Here is a 19198-nt window from a genome sequence, read left to right as displayed (position 1 = left end):
CCAATTTTTAATTGGGCTATTTGGTTTGTTTGTGTTTAATATCTAGAGTTCTTTATATATTTTGGATATTAGCTCTCTGTCTGAAGTGGGGCTGGTGAACAGCAGTGTCAACTAACATAGGCCCATGGGGGCTTATGGAGACTGAAGAACCAACCAAAGAGCATGCATGGACAGGACCTAGGGCCCTGATACATAAGTAATTGATGGGCAGCTTGGTCTACACCTGGGTTCCCTAGCAAGTGGAACAGGGGCTGTCTCTGACATGGACTTGGTTGCCTGCTTTTAAACCACTTGCTCCTAGCTGCACTGCCTTGTTTGGCCTCAGTGGAAGAGGATATGCTTAGTCCTGATGGGTCTGGGTGTGCCGGGGTGGGTTAGTAAATGGAGGAGTCCCCTTATTTGAGGAGAAGGGGAGGAGACTAGGGGAAGAGGGTGGGATGGTGGGGCCAGGAAAAGAGGAAGAATGGGGTACGTTCAGGATGTAAAGTGAATTTTTAAAAAAGACTACTACTACACCAACTTTCTGGAGACATTTCACCATCTAGCAACATACCCCTCTCCTAACAAATCCTAAGAACTATCATAGAAGCTGCACACTATTGGTGGAGAGGCCAAGACTGACGTACAGATATTTTGCTGGCTTCATGTAGCATTTCTCTAAAACTCAAATTTTGATAATACTCAAAGTCTGAATTTCTGTCTCGGAGGACCTGGCAACAATGAGCTAAGAGGTAGTTGTTCCTGTAGAAACGACCAGCCTAACACAGCCCTCGCTACTCCCTATCACCCACAATCATCCGCATCACTGATTCACACTGACTGCCCTGTAGCTATTAGCATTGTAATTTGGGTTTCATAGGAACCACAGCTTGGAAATACTAGAAAGGAACTGATTTGTTACAAAACAAGATTGGGATGTGGAACCAACCAAGTGTGGTGCCACACACCTTTAATCCCAGCCCTGAAGGATAGCCTGGTTCATGTAGCAAATTCCACATCAACCAGTGTTACATAGCGAGACCCTGTCCAAAAAATATAGAGAAAGGGAGATAGAAGAGACTTGATTCTAGACTTTGAAATTATATATGTTAGACAAGGAGAGAAAGAATCTGAACAGAAATCATCCCCCTACCTTTAGCATAGCATTTCCATGATTCTGGGCATATTGCATCAACATATGCAAGTGTTTCCTATGCTGGTAGCTTCCCAAAGCCCAGGAGGATCATGACTAACCGCACGCAGCATGGCTTAGGAGGGAGCTGCCTCTGCTTGTAGTACCTTAGGTAGTACCTAAGACTCTCAGAGACTAACTACCTTGTTTTTCATGTGGTGTTTTTATCACCCATGCCTAGCCACAGGAACTCCTTTCAACTTGCTAACGTATCAGACCATCAGATACTCTATGCCCAGACTCCATCCAGAAAACGAAGCAACACATAGCATTGTATAAGCCCAGAAGAAAACTGACTTTGGCTAAAACCAAATACGTTTGTTCCAGAAAGATGAAATTACATATTATTACAAAAGCATTAAAACACACACATACACAGAAAACGCACAGAGTAGGGATATTCATTAACTAATTTCAAGGAAATATAGATATGGTTACACAAAATAAAGTGTACAAGAAATGACTGTAATTGATCCCCCCTTGTACATGAACACACAAATCTACCGATATACCTATATAACACATTTACATGCACATATACATCCATATATACGTGTAGCCAATTATGAAAGCATGTGGGATACATTGATCACTGCATGCACGCTGTATTAAAAAGAAAAAGGAAGCTACCGCATGATAACTGAGCCCACAGTACATCCGTCTGGGGGCATGTCATGCCATTTTATCAGACCTGCTTTTCCTGATCAAGCTCCATGTTCTTATTAGCGTCTGCAGAGTTTCCAGAAACAGTTACCATCCAAAGAGTCCTTTTTCTGAGAATTACAGGATCATTGGTAGAAGAAAAATAAAGGCCACATTCATGCACGATTTCCACAAATTGGCCTTTTCCTCCCACAGATAGACAAGAGGAATGTAAACACTCACCGCAGAGAGCTGGCTCCATGTGGATCTCAGCGGCTTATGGTGAATCACGATTTTCTCCTCTGGCTTCTGTTCTCTGGGCTCTGGATCTTCATCAGAGTCGATGTCAAGGGCCTTTTCTTTGTAGTTTTGATACAGGACTGCATTTTCTCCAAGAAAACAAGTCAGATATGTCAGTAATTGCTCCCAGTAGCTATGCTACTTGCTTTAAACAAAGTTTACATTCATAAAATATTTAGTGTTGGCTTAATTAATAGCTGAAAAAGAAAAGAGAAAATACACATTGTCACCAAAGACTATATGACATTCCAACTGAAGCAAATTTTTTGGTGTCTCTGTCCACTACTCATGAGAGATGGTCAGCCTGAACCCATTGTAATTTAGGCTAATTAAATCCATGTGTCATGTTTTCTTCATGTCTGTCTATTTAGCAAACGTTTACTGTACATCTATAATTTCTTTTTTCTAATAATAAAAGTGAAAAGATACTTCTCATCCCCTCATGAACCAATAAGTTAGTAAAAACATGAACTTCATATTCATGCATTTATTCATCCAACTGACATTTAGGAAATGTCTATGAGATGCCAGCAACTGCTAAGCAACTAGGAATACAATGGACAAAAAGATGAGAAATCTCCATGTTCATGAAGCAGACATAAAAATGAAAGAGAACTGAAATAAACAATTAACTTTCATAGTATTTCAAATATGGCGATGTTGTCATGGAGAAAAACAAATGGTGGAAAGGGGTAGGAAATTCTGGGAAGGAAGGAAGTTCGTTTTAAGTGGGTTAGTTTAAGAAGGCCCTCACAGAAATGACATCTGAGGTACGATGTAAGAGTTAAGAAGGCAAGCCATCTGTACAACTGGCGAAAAAGCTGTGTGTGTGTCTGAGTGTGTGTGTGTATGCCTCTGTGTGTGTGTGTTACACAGTCATGTAAGCATGCCTGAGAAGTCAGAAGTCTGGTCTTTGCTTTCCACCTTGCTTGAGACAGACTCATTCACAGCTGCATACACCAGCTCACCACAGGAACACCTGATGTGTTCTACCACATCTGGCTTTATGTAACACAAACTCAAGTTCCCATGTTTGGGCTTCCAGCACTTCACTTGCCGAGACATCTCTCAGCCCAGGAAGGAAGTCTTCATGAGAGTGAACCACAACTATAAATGTGTTGGGGCAGGGGTCAGCCTTGTATGCATGAGTGAGGTATAGCAAGAAAAAGGCCAAAATCATAGTTAGAGGTCAGAGCAAGTGCAGGGCAGATCTTGCTGGGCCACTGACAGGACTTTGATTTCCACTCCAAGAGGAATGACAAGTTATTGAAGGGTCAAGGGTACATGATCTTATTAAATACACACTGACAAAACAGAAGTCATGCACGTATAGGTGCTCTGACAGAACTGCCAGAGTATGATACAGCCTGGGGGGTCAGAGAGGCAACAAAGAGGAAAATCCAAGCTCTAAATGTAGAGAAGCAGCAGAGCTCAGGGAAAAGGCAGATGGACAAATGCTGAAGCAAGAGGAAACAGAAGCCTTAAAAGCAGTAATGAAAATCTCAGTTGTATGACAGATATGTGTCGAGGTCAAACAAAGCAAGGTATGTTTACACAGATGAGCCACAGAGTCCAAATCTAAATAACCTGTGTTAAAGGATTAGATTTTATCCTGAGTTCAAAAGGATTCGGTTTCTTTCACGCTTTAATGATTGTATTTTATACTAAATACAAGGGAACACACCAGAACCAGGTTTGCTTCAATGGGCTAGTCAAGCACTAGCTACCCAGGGGACTAATTAGGGTGCCAGCAGAGTAGTCAATGAACAGTACGGGAGAGCTGAGCTGTGCCACTTAGAACGGACTGGTGACAGACTGGATGTGGGAGTAGAGACAAGTAGGGTGAGCTTTCAAAACCTTGAGACTGTACAGAGAGAAGAGATTCGGGCATAATGGGGAAGATTCTGAGCTTAGTATAGGATTTAGCTGTTAGAAATGCTTTCCCACATCTGTTTTTTTTTTTTTTTCTCTTGGCAACCACATATAGCTCTGTGTTCAATGTGTCTACAGTAGCAGTAGAGCGAATGCAAGACTTTACTATCCTGTGATTGCTCTACATATGAAAATAAATAAATCAAACTCAGTTTCTGCAATTTTAATTTACTGGGGAGACACAAAACATGTATAATATATATACATATATATAACGTATACATATTTATGATATATACATATATATCATTGATACTATTTCTCAGTCATTCTTACAAAGAATAGCATCACTCTCATTTCACCCATGAGACAGAGTTTAATGATGCACAATTCCTGCATCCCTATCACTCAATTGATTAGAAACATCAAGAATCTGGCTCAAGTTCTCACAACTGGACAACCCTTCCTGCACACCATTAACTGTTAAGAGTTCTGCATTCTTCACTTACATATGTATAAAAAAAAGATGTCTACACCATCATGTATAAGAATAGACAAGATACTCAGAAACAGCTCTTGATAGAAGCAGATAATATAACACTGCCTGTTCTAACTTCAAAACACTCAAAATTTGCAATTCTTTAAGGCATAAGCAAAATCAAGCTCAAAGCCAAGAGGCAAAGCATCCTCTGTAGCAGTGGTTCTCAACCTGTGGGTCATGACCACCTTGGGAATAGATGACCCTTTCGTAGGAGTTCCTTATCTGATATCCTGCATATCAAATAGCTACATTACAATTCATAGCCATAGCAAAATTACAGTTATGACGTAGCAACAAAAATAATTTTATGGCTAGGGATCGCCAACATAAGGAACTGTATTAAAGGAGGCAGCATTAGGAAGGTTGAGAATGGCCGCTCTGAAGGAGGGTTGTCAGCTTCACACTTACAATGCCTCAGGGAACAGCAGAGGACATGCAGCAGCAGTTCCATGTCCCTCAGCTTGTGCTGCCAGACACGTCACAGGGGCTGAGTTACAAAAACTGCCAAAGCTTCTCATTCTCCCAGTTACAAAATCAGGAAGATGAATTGATCCCAACTAACCAAAATACCATATCTGGGTTTCTTCTCTCCAAATAACAATCATTTTTCTACAATTAATATAACGAATTGATAAATTGCTCATTTGTAGTTATGCAGAAACTATCTTACAATCACCCAAATTACGTTTTTTAAATCTGCATGATTTTCCATTAGCTTTTCTCATGGAAGGGCAGATTTCCCATCATTATCCATTAGAGGATGGAAACTCTCAGCATTTCAAAGCATGACAGAAAGTGAGTGCACTCACTGTCCCCAGGAGCAGCTGGGACTGCTCCCTTCAGGCTCCTCTACTTGGCCACTTGACCCATCTATTTACAGAGTCTACTAATCTGATTAGCATGTGAACACCTGGCTGAGGCTGCTTGGGTTTTTGAAATCATTAACAACAAATATACAGGTTAGAAAATTTTAAGATTATATTCTTTTTTTTTTCCCACCAGAAAAGCTGCATTACCCCAACAGTGAAGCTTAGCAGAAAAACAGGAAGTCAGAAATAAAAATCAAATGTGGAAATATAGTGAAAAGAAGATTAAGAAGGAAAGAAAGAAAGAAAGAAAGAAAGAAAGAAAGAAAGAAAGAAAAAGAAAAAAAAAACGTGGCCTAAGGAAATACCACAGAAGATCCAAGCAATTTCAGAGTGCCTGACTAAGGAGCTTGCTCTGACCCCCATGTTATGAGGCAGGTGAAGAATGGGGCCAGGGGAAAGAAGAATGAAAGCTCCCAAGATGTGAATTGAGGAAGTTACCAGCTTATAAAAATGCCCCCTATGGGTTTGCATGATATAATCCAAGACAAAATTGGGTACTTTTGTTTTTCCATCTCAAGTTTTGCTACTGCAATTAGGTCCAACTTATAATTGATGTACCATATTGAAGCTGCAACAAAAAGCTGGAAATTTAAATGCTTACCTTCCCCATCAAATGTTCCTTGTCCTTTCAGCATTTTTTTCTAAGAGATGAGAAAAGGAAAAATTTAAAAAAAGGGGGGGGGGGGAGAGAAAAGCAAACTATGTATGAATAAGCCAAGTAGAAAATACAGCTATTGTTAAGTAAAAGCCCCTTTTTGTGATAGCCCTCAGATTTCCAAAAGCAGAAGGCAGGGAATCCTCAAGGCAATTCAATGCAACAGTAAAATAAAATGTGCATCCTCACATCCCAGTAAACTAGAGTAAAAAAATCATCAAATGACCAGAGTCCCACTCATTTCACTTCGTGATTCACTCTCACTGTTAAACTGAACTTTGCTATCCTTGACAGCTGGGGTGGGGGAGGGGAGTTGCACATAAAATGTTATAAAATGTCTTTTCTTTAAGACTGTATGTCTAACATAAAACAGGCTTGCTTGTGTGTTACATATGAGGCATTTATATAGGCTGGTCCCAGTTGTCTGCTTAGTCAAGAAAAATGTGATTGCCAAAGGCAATCTTTGCCCTATTGCTTAGGCGCGTCTTGTTTCTAAGAAGGTGGCACATACTCCAAAACATTCCTCTCTAGTTGTCTCTTTTCCTCTAGGTCACAATGGCCATATATACATATATATATTAGTAAGTGCAATTGCTAGGCCTATATCAGGGTATAATATTTCACAATATCACCCAAGTTCTAAGCTATTAGTTTATCACACACACTCATGGATTAATAACAATAAAACACAAACATGGGACATGGTGATTAAAACAAACTGGTCCATGTTTGGGGCAGCTGATTTAAATTCATTCTACTCGAATGTTATCAAACGTGTCATGTATGAGCATTCAAAATTTGTCCCCAACACATCTGCCTTGGATTTCATGAATGGCCTGTGAGCCTGCCCAGTCCTACCTTTATCCTTCCCAGGCTGGAGAACTTCTCCTTGTCTTCCAGGACTGCCTTCAGAATAGGCTGGGACATTCTGTTCTTTTTCTTTGAGCTGGTGGGGCTGTCAAAATCAAAGCCGCTGACCACTGCCCTTCGGTAAGACGTGGACCGCAAGCCTCGCCTGAGGGAGCCCGGGCTGTCTATGTCGTTATCAACTTCGCCTTCCTCCCCTTCGTGGCCCAGGGGTGCTCCCAGGCCCTCCACCATGCTGCGCACCTTGAGAAGCCTCCTGTGGGGCTCCACATTCTGACTGTTGGATTTACTCAGCTTAATTTCTGAGGCGAGGCTTTTCGGGATAATCTGCTGCTTTCCCATCTTGAGGGCGGCCGGGCTGTTGGTACTCAAAACCACGGAGGGACTGGGGAGCTCATTCTCTTGGGAGGGCAGCCTTTGGAGAGGCAGGTTTTGCTCTGAGGACCTGGGCTGGGGAGCAGGAGAGAGTCTCAAGGGGCTGGGCTCCAAGTCCCTAGCGGACTGAGCAGTTTGTGATGCTGGGCCAGGTGAGTTGGTTTTAGGGACGAGGCCATTGGCAACGGGTGAACACACCTTACTGGCAGTCACCCCGGCGAGGTCCTCCTCGGGGTCGCAGGAGGCAGGAGTGTCCGGAGTCCGCGGGGCGCTCGGCAACAGCGCCGCGGGCGAGGGCACCGTGCCATTAGCAGGCGACTTCAGGGAGCCGCCCGAGGAGGCGTGAGGAACTAGGGGTGACTTGGGCCGTCGGAGTCGAGGAGAAGCAGTTCTGTAGTCCGGGGACAGCGTGCGGCCATTGGTCACCGGCCTCCGATGCGCGCACGGAAGATGGGGGCTCCTGGACGCCGTCCCGCCGTCCGGCACGCGGGCCGGAGTCTGCGGCGCGGGCAGGGCAGCCAACTCCTCCACCGGGAAGTCGGTGATCAGCAGCCCGCTGGGGCTCTGGTAGGACTGCGGCCTCGGCTTGCCCCGGCCGAGCAACTGGAGCGGAGAGGTGGACCGTCTCCGCCACAAAGGGGTGACGCCGTGGCTGGAAAAATCCACCTCGCTTTCGCCGTCCATAGCGGGGCCTCTGCGCCGGCCCCAGGAGGAGGAGAGCTGCTCAGGTTGCCTACGAAGAAGAAACTTTGCCTCCGGACGACCGGTCTGGTCTGGAGCCCAGCCGGCTTCCAGCCCGGCAGTCACTCGGGTGTCGCGCGGGATTCGGCAGCGCCGCGCCTACCCGCCCTTTCCCGGGCACAGCACCGCCCGCCGCGCTGCGCGACCGAGGGCAGAGACCCGAGCCGCAGCCGAGCGGATGGATCTGGTCTCCTCTGCGTCCTTCCCGCGCCCCAAGCCCGCTGGCACCCAGAGAGCTCGCCACCCACTCGCGGCGGGACGTTCGGAAAGAGTTCAGCTGGCTGGGACAGCTCGCCGCGGGACGCTCCCCCGCGTCTCCATCCAGCCGTCCGCCCCGCGCCAGGCTCCCGGGCCCCTGCTGCACGGCCTCCAGCGCGCTCACCCTGCCGGGCGTCCGGAGCGCAGACCGGCCAGTGCTCCCCGCCCCGTGGGTGGCCTGGGTCCTCGCCGAAGCGCAGGGGCAACAGCGCGGCACCGCGCAGCAGCCGCCCGAGGCGCCGGCCCCGCCCACACGCTAGACCCCGCCCCTCCCGTCCCCGCCCCTGTAGCCCGGGAAGCTCGCCGAGAAGAGCCCCGGAGTTCCCGCCCCTGCCTGCCCCGAGTGCGCTGAGGTCACTTCGCCGACAGGACCAGCTCACCTGAGCAGGGTGCCAGGTGAGAAGGCAGGAGCGCAGGTAGAGGAAGGCCTTAGGGGCCAGCTGGAGGGCGCGGTCGAGGCTCGGAGCACAGCGTGGGAACGATCGTGAGAGTAGTGCCAAGGTGTACTTTACGATCACCCCCACCTCCACCCCGCTAGCCCTGGAGAAGGAGCATGGAAGGGTGAACCTGGTTGGAACATGGTGCTGCGCCACTTGACTTCAACCGGAACGTCCCTAAGGGGTCTCACTCCCCTACTTAAAATACTGCGTGAGTATCTCGGAGACAAGCTGGAGACCTAAGTCAGGGTAGGCTCATTGGGCTATGAGGGGTACTCAAGCAGGGACTCCTAGTAGAGGAGGCCATAGAGGCTGAAGAGGACGCCCTCTAAACTAGGCTAATCTCCTATCAGAGAGAGAACACCAAACCACCTACAAAAACTTCAACCCAAAAGTTACCCTACCTACAAGATGTACAGGGAGAAAGATAAAGCAGAGACTGAGGGAATGCCCAACCAATGCCTGGTCCAACCAAAGACCCACTCTATCGGAGAGTGCCAACCCCTGACACTATGAGTGATGCTCTTCTAAACTTGCAGACAAGGGCCCGACAGTTGTCTTCTGAGAGGCTTTATCCAGCAGCGCCTCAAAGCAGGTGCCAAGACTCAGCCAAACATTGGACAATGCATAGGGTCTCTTGTGGAAAGGTGGGAGGAAAGACATGGAGGTGACAGGAGACCAACAGGGCCAACTAACCAGGGCCCAGAAGGGCTTGCTGAGACTGAAGCATCAACCAAGGACCATGCAGCAACTGGACCTAGGCCCCCTTCAAAGAGGTAGCAGATGGGCAGCTTAGGCCTCATGTGGTTCCTCCATTAAGGGAAGTGGGGTCTACATTGGACACGGACTCACTTGCCAGCTTTTTGATCACTTCCCCCTGGTGGGACTTCCTTGCCAGGCCACAGGGGAAGAGGACATGCTCAGTCCTGATGCAACTTGATGAGCTGGGCTGGATGGGAAAGGGAGCTCTCCTTTTCTGAGGAAAAGGGAAGGTAAAATGAAGGTGAGATGGGTCTGGGAGGGGAAGAGGAATCAGGCTACAACAAGGATGTAAAGCGAATTAAAAAAAAATAAATAAATACTGTATGGACTATAAACAGATTTGCTGTGTGCAGTCAGAGGAAAACTGGCTGGAAGGCCAAAAGGAACAGGACTCTTCATTTCATAAACTTTGGATCTTGTATGATACACAGTAAAAGTAAACAAAATACAAAATATTTGTTAGTGTGGGATTATGTATAATATATATTGAAAATCAGTGTGTAGAAAAAGATAGCGAACGTACAATGAGTACATTCCAAATCCTTATTAGAGGTTAAGAGATGGTTAGAGGTGGCCCTACTCCTACAGCCTAGTCTTTTCTTACTAGCTGTGCTTAGCCAACCCAAGTCCACAGCCTCAGACCCTTCCCTTTCATTTCTTGGCCTTCTGGCTTGTGCCTCCATCACAAAGCCTCCTGATTTGGAATGCTCCTTTGTTTCCCCAGCCACCTGATATCTTTCTTTTCCACACTAATCAAAATCTGTAAACCGGTATGCTTATATGTGCTTAATCTATTCTGCCTTTGAAAAAGGCAGGGGTCATGTCTGTGGTCCATGAACACAGTAGATGATAAATATCTGTTAAGTAGGTGAGTAGATGAATAAAAGAAATGAGCTGGTGCCAGCGACCATTCCTCATTTAGCTGCTGGTTGACTCTGCCCTGGTGAAACTCCTGGTACATAAGGATAATGAGGAGCCTGAAAAGACAGATGATTTGAGTTGATCAGACCTGTAGAATGGGTTCTGTTAGTGAGACATAGGGGAGTCTGTAAGGCTTCAGCGTTCATGTGAGCACCCCTGTTTAAAGCCATGCTTGTTTCTGCTCTGGGTGACAAAAGGCAGAGCAATGTTTATCGTGTTCATACTTTTCTATACTTACAAAAGCTGTACAATGAAGAGCTTCCTTTTTTGAACTAGAAGAAATAACATCAAAAGGTTTACCAAAGTAATTCTTTAAAAAGAGGTTTACCGACAATTTCATATGCAACAAGGCAGATTCTATGTTCATATATAGACCTTTAATATGGGGAAATTTTATGTCAATAATATTAGTCCTGTATAATAAATTTAATTTCAGAAAGAGCAGAAATTGATAAATGGAAGGTTTAATACGGATCAGGATAACAATCCGTGATCAAAGGTAAAAAGCTGTAAGAGATGATGGGAGAAGTTGGCGTCTCTGCAAATCATGTTGGTTCTTGAGTTGTGACTGCTGTTTATGAAGAAGACGCATTCTACTTAGCTCCTTCGTGACCCCAAAACAATACTGAAACACCAAACTCCATTCTTTCAGGAGCGTTTGGAAATACACACTGTATATGTTAGCCTCCATTTCGTTATTACATACTTCCAAATTGGTTGCTGTGGGGCTATGTTAACTTGATAGACAAACTAGAGTTATCCATATGAAGGTAAGCTTGAGATTCAGCTGTACAACAATGTCTTTGTTATTGATGGGGGAGGGCCCAGCCCATTGGGGTGGGGCCATTCCTATATTGGTGGCCCTGGGTTCTCTTAGAAAGCAGGCTGAGCAAGGCACAAGGAGCAAGCCAGTAAGCAGCACCCCTCCATGGCTTTTGCATCAGCTGCTGCCTTCAGGTTCCTTCCCTGTTTGAGTTCCTGCCCTGATTTCTCTCAGCAATGAACAGTGATATGGAAGTGTAAGCCAAATAAACCTTTTCATCCCCAGCTAGCTTTTTGGTCATAGTATTTTGTCACAACAATAGAAACCCCAACTAAGACAGTTGCCAAATGAATTGTGAATTAAAAATATGACATAATACAGTGTCATATGGCGTTATGCATACTTGCTGAAAAGACTTTTTAGGTTAGCTTAGACAAATTTTTAATATCATGCACATATAAAAAGTATAAAATATAAGCAGAGTAAATTGGTTAAAGTTTTATACAGCACACAGCTATTAACATGTGTGGCTTTTCTTCCCACAAAAGAGCAGCAATAATACAGTCTTTTTAAAGGGCGTGTCGTAGTCCCGTGTTTGGCATTTTCTTTCTAGCCATTACTAACCATATGCCAAATCTGTTGCCTTCATTTTTCTCTGATTACCACACAGAATTCTTTGTTCAATGTAGTTACATGGATCTCTCTCTCTCTGACTGTATGTGTTGTTGTTGTTGAGAAATACAGGGGTAATGACAACTGCACTATAATCACAGTAACTTGGCCAATTGCTAATTCGGCCAAGTAATTCAGACCATGCTGAATTACTAGTGTTTTCAGTAGTATACTGCAGGATATATTTCTACATTTACTTTTATTGTGTTTGGCACAATAATTTAGCTAATTTATAGGGCACTGTGTTGATTAGATTTATTTCATTTGTTGGTATGTCTACATACCGTTTATTAACTTAGCTACTCTTCCCACAAATACTTATTTGGTGCAGTTAAAACTGTTGCAATGAGCCAGGCCAACTTGTAGTTTACAATTTGTCTCAAGTGCCTAAAACATTACAGTGACAACAGAAGATGCTCAAATAGAGGTATGCAGAAGGTTTCTACAGAAACCTCTGTTAAGGGGCTACAACTGGGTCAAAATATTTCAAGGTAGAAAAGAACTAATGGGCCTCTAAAAGAGATGTTCCAATGTGACTGAAGTAACTAGGCTACCCACATTTCTTAAGTGTTAACTATAATCCAGTATACAGACCTGATAGATGATGATTCCTGTTTAGAATTCTGCTTGAAAGATGTGTAGGGCAGCCTGGTGTGGCTACTTCACAGAGACTGAATGGGAAGGATTTGGGCATTGGGCCCAGGGAAGACCAAGGAGCACGCTGCTATTCTTTGCTCCCTTTACTGCAGAGCCTGAGGACGCCTCCATCGGTTAGCTGCAGCACACACCTACAGAAGCTGCCAAATGAAAGTCTGCCAGTCACTAGGAGCATATCATACATAGGTGCTGTGGATTGAGGAGTAAACTAAGTGTGTGTTGGGGAGGGGGGATGGGAAGAGGGATCAACAAAAGCCCCAACTCCACTGAAGATCCTAGCATTGAAAATTCCAAATGAAGAATTTAAGGATTCTAGTCCTTTTTGAAGAGGACCTAGAGCTACCTGGGACTCTGGGACTCTGGGCATGGCAGGAGGAAGTGCATAGCCTGGGCATCTTGCAACGTGTATTGACCTCTGAGCACACCTGGATATGTACACAATCCCTGTGTTTCCCTTGGGGCACAAGTAAGCATTTGTTTAACCAATATACAATAACCTTCTTCCCTCAGGCTTTCCTTCCACTTGCTGTCATGGGCCTCCTGCATTTTGAACACTGCTGACAGTCATAAAGAGGTGGGCAGCATTGCTCTTCCTAAATCTCTGATTTGCACTTTTCTGATACAAATTACAATCAGACATGATATATGGATATTAATAGTATCCATTTAGATTAGCCAAGATAACAAATTTTCAGTTGAAATTGGTGGGGTGGACTATCAGGAGAAGAAAAGTTCAAAATTGTTTTCCAAGGGTCCAGCAGTCCAGTGATTTCAGCGCATGTGGAAATGAGACCAAGCCTTTGGCTTGATGGAGGCCCTTGTTCTTTCCCTTCTACCCAGTGGTACGGGCTTGGCAAAGGACAACCTGGTTGTTCGGAGGTGCTTAGGATTCAGCTATGATCCTTGGGAAGATAATAGAGAACTCTTCCCCGCCAACTCTGGAATATCCACACTAGATATATTATGCCAGAGACATAAGTTTAGTATAGATGGTCCCTTCCTATTCTTGACTCCATGGATCTGATCTATTCATTGTGCCGGTCAATGCCTTCCTCCTACCCCAGGGATCCAACCAGACTAGAAAAAGCAGTGTGATTGAGGAGGCTGTGTGAAAGTTGAACCAGTAGGGGAGCTCTTCCTGTTGTCTTCAGTATTGTGAAGGAATTAGTGCTAGGAGACAGAGATCAGACAGGGTCATCTCTCATCCAACTAACTGTATCCAGAATTTCTTTAGAGGAGCAGTCTCATCACCTTCATAAGGGACAGAATTTTTCATTTCGGCCCCTTTGTACATTTTTAGACAACAAGAGCTCTCCCTGTTGTTGGATAAACTGAGCCCATGGTTCGAGTATAGGGGTTGGGAAGCAAGAGCCACACATAAATTCTGCCCTCTAGAGTGTTCCCTGAGGAAGGGCTTATGAAGGGAACACAGCCGGGAAGCTGAGGTTAGCAAAATGGTGCCACTTTGTTTAAAATGCTTTTCTTACCTCATCCTGTGTGCCAGGAGAGGGTAGTTCCCTGACTGTTTGACATGTCCTCATGTTCTTCCCACTGCACCACTTGCCTGCCACCACTCTAGAAGACTCAGGAGAAATTGTCATCATTCCTTGTATTTGGACTGGAATGGGAAAATGAGTGTTTTTTTATGGCTAAGGCAATATCATGCCTAAGCATTTTTCCTTGCTTGCCTGACTTGCTAGTAGATCTTCCTTCCTGCTTTCCTGTTATCAGTGGTATCAGTCCCATCTTCCCACCTCTGTTTGGACACTCTCTGCCCTCCTCTTAGGTCCTAAGCAGAACCAGACTGAAATGGAGATGGAGTTGTCCTGATTTATTTTCCACAGTCCTTTCTGTTATGAATCTTGTTCCACAAGGAACCATTTGGATTGAGCCGATTTGGGTTACATAACCTAGAGAGCTAAAGAAGCCATAGAGCTTAGGCCTTGGCAGTATTACTGCCTTTTCAGAGTTTTCCTCTCCAGGCTTACGGCCTAGTCACAGGTTGTTTTTCAATCTAAGAATTTTGGAAACTTATGGGACAAAGTAAAGTTTAGTAGAAACTAAAATAATTTAGAGTTATATTTTTTCACCCTTGATATTTTTGTAAACATATTCTTCTAAGAGATTGCCAGAATAAGTAGGTGTTAATCTGGTGTCTGGCCTATTTCCTAACAATATTTTAGGAAAAGAATGAAAGTAAGAAAGAAATACAATGCTCCATGGTTCATTCAGCCTTTTTTCAGAAAGAGAACTGAGATCACAATTTCTGGAGTTTTTGTTTTTGCTTTGTTTGGTTTTGGACTTTTGTTGTTGTTTGTTTTTGTTTATGTTTTGTTTTCCTTAGGAAGAAGATGTGGGAAGGACTTTCCAAAAATATTTGACTCCTATTATTTCTCTCTTGGATTTATTTTGGTTTCAGATTTGCTTTTGATTTTTGTCCTACCGCTACCAATAGGGCAACAGTCCCTAATCTATATAGCTATAAGGTGGGCTCAGCCCCCAGGAGGGACAAACTACTTTTCAAGGGGATAATGGTTCTTACTATAGTTGGCAACGCGTAGACACTCTTCCTTTTTCTACTGTCCTACTTAGTATTAACTACACAGAAAATTCCGAATCACTTGGGGACAAATAAGTAAATAAATAAAAGGAATCTCAATTGAACGACTGATGTGTGAGCATCTGTGCAGGAGATTGTCTTGATGGCTAACTGATGTAAGAGGGCCTAGCCCACTGTGAGCAATTCCATTCCCTGGGCAGGTGGCCTTTGGCCATATTGGGGAAACTAGAGAAGAAAGGGAGCTGACTAGTGACATTCTTTTATGGCTTATGCTTCAAGCTCCTGTCATGATATTTCTCAATGATGGGCAATGAGCTGGAAGTATAATCCAAATCAACTTCTGTCCCCGAAGTTGTTGGGTTTTTTTTTTTTTTTTTTTTTTTTTAATTTTTATCATCAAAACAGAAAGGAGCTGATTGTGGTGGTGCACACTTTTAATCTCAGCACTTGGGAGGCAGAGGCAAAGAGATCTCTGAGTTCAAGTCCAGCCCAGTCTACAGAGTAAATTCCAGAGCAGCCAGGGCTACACATAGGGAAACCCTGTCTCAAAACAAACGAAGAAGAAGGAGAAGGAGGATAAGGAAAAAAGGGAAGAAAAAGGAGGAGGGGAGAAGGAGGAGGAGAAGGAGGAAAAGGAGAAAAGAGAAGAAAAAGGAGGAGGGGAGAAGGAGGAGGAGGAGAAGATGAAGGAGAAGGAAAAGAAACAGATAGGAACTAGACCACCTACCACCCATCCCTGTAAAAGCAACATCTCCATCCTTCCCTTTTACATTAAGTGCATCAGTCACGGTATAATCCTATTAAGAACTGAATGAGTGTATGGAGAAAGGGTTCTGTCAACTTTCTGTGGTTTGTGGGCTTTGCTTCCGTGCATTCCCACCATTGCCTGGCCAGGAGCTACCCCTAGGCACCACTGCATGCTGAAATCCTTGAGGACTGGGGAAAGGTTACTGTGAAACTTGCCAGTGTTTTTAGTTTGGAAGATTGTTAAATTGTTATACACAGAACACATTAACTCCTTGGGGTCCATTTGTCCTTGAGGCTACCCATGAAAATAAACTGCATCTCTCTGTTTCTAAATATAAACAATAAACAACCTTTTTAAAACTATTTCTCCTGTTCTTGGTAAATGGCGGCTTGGAACCCTAGCATGGGTTAGTATACTCCAGAGCTTGAGTACCAAAGCATATAAAAGCTAAGTTTCCCAGGATGGAGAGTTTGTATTAAAGAGTTGAAGCGAGTTAACTTGGCTAGCTATGGAGGTAAACAGAGGGAGGTGGGTGGCCCCAGATGCTAAAAGTCCTGGGTTTTTACCTGAACAGCAGCTGACACTCCCTGAGAGCTTCAGCTTTGTTCTTTTCTGAAAGAGTGAATCTGAAGAAAGCAGGCTCAGGATCAAAGAAGCAAAAGAATGACAAGTGTGACCACCTAAAAGTATAGCCTTTGTGTGTTAATCAAGACACATAAGTCCATACAGCTAAGGTTAATCTCATATGCAAGTTATAGAAAATATTTAAATATACATGAAAACAAGATAACCCACATATATTTACTTCATTCACTAATAACCAAGGAGAAATTATCTAACAAGGAAAAACAAGGAGATTGAAAAACTCATTTTAGAGAAGCTACAAATGTTCTCTTGTTGAAACACAAAATATACTAAACCAGAGCAGTAAAACCAGAAAGCAACAAGAATACCATTTTTCATGTTAGATGAGGAGAGGTTTTTTGTTTGTTTTGTTTTGTTGTTTGTTTTTGTTTTTGTTTTGAGACAGGGTTTCTCTGTGTATCCTTGGCTGTCCTGGAGCTCACTCTATAAACCAGGCTGGCCTCAAACTCACAGAGATCCTCCTGCCTCTGCCTCCCAAGTGCTGGGATTATAGCCATGTGCCACTGCGCCCAGCTAGATTAGCAGAGACTTTCAAAGAAAATAAATGGTGAAGCTCGATAAGGTGGCTCACTGGTGTGATCCCAGCATTTGGGAAGTGGAGGCAGAGTCATTGCTATGAGTTTGAGGCCAGCTTAGGCTAAAAGAGTGAGACCTTCTTACAACAGAACAAAAACTGGGCTGGCAAAATGGATCAGCAGGTAAAGATGTCTGCCACCAAGCCTAACAGCCTAAATTCAATACCAGAGACCCAAGAGGTGAAAGAAGAGAAGAGATTTCCACGAAATTGTCCTCTTACCTCTATATACAAATGTGCAGGCTTACACGCATGAGTGCACACACACACACACACACACACACACTTAGGTAAATAAATGAATACAATACAAAACTTTTAAAAAGCAAACTAAGTAAAATGGATTTATGGTCCTTGCTTGACTTGGTGCACCAGGAATTGGCTCTTAACACTAACAATGCTTTCTGTTTAAAACCCTTAAACTAGAAGGATACCGTCTTCTGGCATGAAATCCAGCTTGCAGGGCCAATAGACAAAGCAGTCAGTAAATAAAACAAGCATTTGATTCCAAGTAGGAAATTTTTATTTATTTATTTACTTGTTTATATTTATTTTGTTGTTGGTGGTGGTTTTTTTGAGATAGGGTTTCTCTGTGTAGCCTTGGCTGTCCTGGAGCTCACTTTGTAGATCAGTCTGGCCTCAAAAATCACAGAGATCTGCCTGCCTCTGCTGGTATTAAAGGTGTGTGCCTCCACCAACTGGCAGGAATTTTCCCAAGGAAAGAAAGGAAGGATATAAGGTAGAATTTGAAGGGGAAGGAGTAAGTAGTTCTAGTTTTAGACAGGACCCACTCGGCTGGACATCAGGAAGTAGGCATGGGTGTGTTTGCTACTTTGGGAAGCACCATTTTTGGAGTACTGGTATAGAGTGGCTAGAGGAAACTATGAGTACAGAAGTGTGCTGAGTGGGAGAAAGCATGGGGGAAAACGGCCAGGTCATTGCACAAAGATGAGTTTCCAGCTAACATTCTCCTGTGTTCTAAACAAGAAATGATGGTAATGAAATCTGTTATTTCTAACTCCAAGTTGAGGGGAGAGTTAGATTACAAATAGAAAAGGCCAGAATTCATGAAAATAGTCCCAGAGGACTCCTGGTGGCCACACCTAGAGAAAACTTGGGGCAGATTCGATCAGCAGGGCTGGGTTTCTCCTTTTTTCCCAGTGTCTGTAAACTGAGCCATCCCCTTCTTTCGTCCAGTCCACAGCCATTGTGAAGATGATTGACATTTGGCATGAAAGGACTCCAGTGCCTTCACATTTTGAGGAGAAGATCTTAATTTAATGAGAGTGAATAAGCTCTCAGAGAAGCCTCTACGTTCATGTGACTGGAAGCCTCAGTCAGGTGTGTGAGTTGTTCATGGATGAGATAAACATTTTAAAAGCTTCTTTCTTCACTGGGTTCCAGTCTAAGCACACAGCATATATGAACAGGAGCACCATCTCTTTAAATAGCTATGCTCTTGTGGTTTTGCTTTATTTCCTTAACCACTTTATCAGCAGGTATGAATTATAGTTACTGGTTTTGACTACGGTATTTTCACACACACATATACGTAATGTATTTTTTTGTTTTTTTAATTTTTAAAAATTTTTATGTAATATATTTTAATCATATCAATTCCCCATTACCTTCTCTTGTCTCCCTCCCCCTTCCACTGATACCCAACTAGTTCCTCTTCTACTGTCATGTCTTCTTTTGGGTTGACTCAATGGGTGTAATTAATTAAGGTTGCCTACTGGAACCTGGGTGAAGGGCTATTTACAGAAGCATAGGTAACTTACCAAAGGTTATGCAGCCAGAGAAAGTGTCTCTCCCTTCCCCAGCAATGGTTAACTGTATATAAATCTTCAGAAAGTGGAAGACAGCATTGTGAGCTCTCCCTTCCATGGAGAACGCTGAAGAACCCAGTGTCTACAGGTCTTGTGCAGGTAGCTATAGATGTTTTGAGCTCATAAGTGTAGGGGCCAAGATATGCCGAGAAGAAAGCGATTAGCAATGCTTCACACACTTCCTCCAGTTCTTACATGCTTTCTACCCCCTCTTCTGCCTTGTTTGCTGAGCCTTGGAGGCAGTGATACAGATGTTCCATTCAGGGCTCAGTTTTCAGCAGTCCCACTTATTCTCATCACTTTGAGCACTTATGTGTCTTCAGCAACTGCTATAAAATA

At 43.9% G+C, this 19198-nt stretch overlaps 1 protein-coding gene across 2 annotated transcripts in view; it reads right to left on the bottom strand.

The window, feature by feature from the left end:
- Arhgef26 (Rho guanine nucleotide exchange factor 26) overlaps positions 1-7991 on the bottom strand; it is a 106875-nt gene extending 98884 nt beyond the window's left edge. Inside the window, exons 1-3 of one of the 2 annotated variants that reach the window (XM_021658389.2) lie at positions 6909-7991; positions 5997-6036; positions 2057-2202 (exon numbers count right to left, since the gene is read on the bottom strand). In XM_021658389.2, the coding sequence (XP_021514064.1) occupies positions 2057-2202; positions 5997-6036; positions 6909-7976 (1254 nt within the window). In that variant the 5' untranslated portion in view covers positions 7977-7991. The remainder of the gene's footprint in view (positions 1-2056; positions 2203-5996; positions 6037-6908) is intronic. The other variant, XM_021658390.2, reaches the window with a different exon arrangement.
- Positions 7992-19198: the final 11207 nt, after the last annotated feature.

Source organism: Meriones unguiculatus, chromosome 2 (genome assembly GCF_030254825.1).
Source record: "Meriones unguiculatus strain TT.TT164.6M chromosome 2, Bangor_MerUng_6.1, whole genome shotgun sequence".
Taxonomy (NCBI): domain Eukaryota; kingdom Metazoa; phylum Chordata; class Mammalia; order Rodentia; family Muridae; genus Meriones; species Meriones unguiculatus.
The sequence above is the reverse complement of the archived record's forward strand: the minus strand, read 5'-3'. Positions and strand labels throughout refer to the sequence as shown.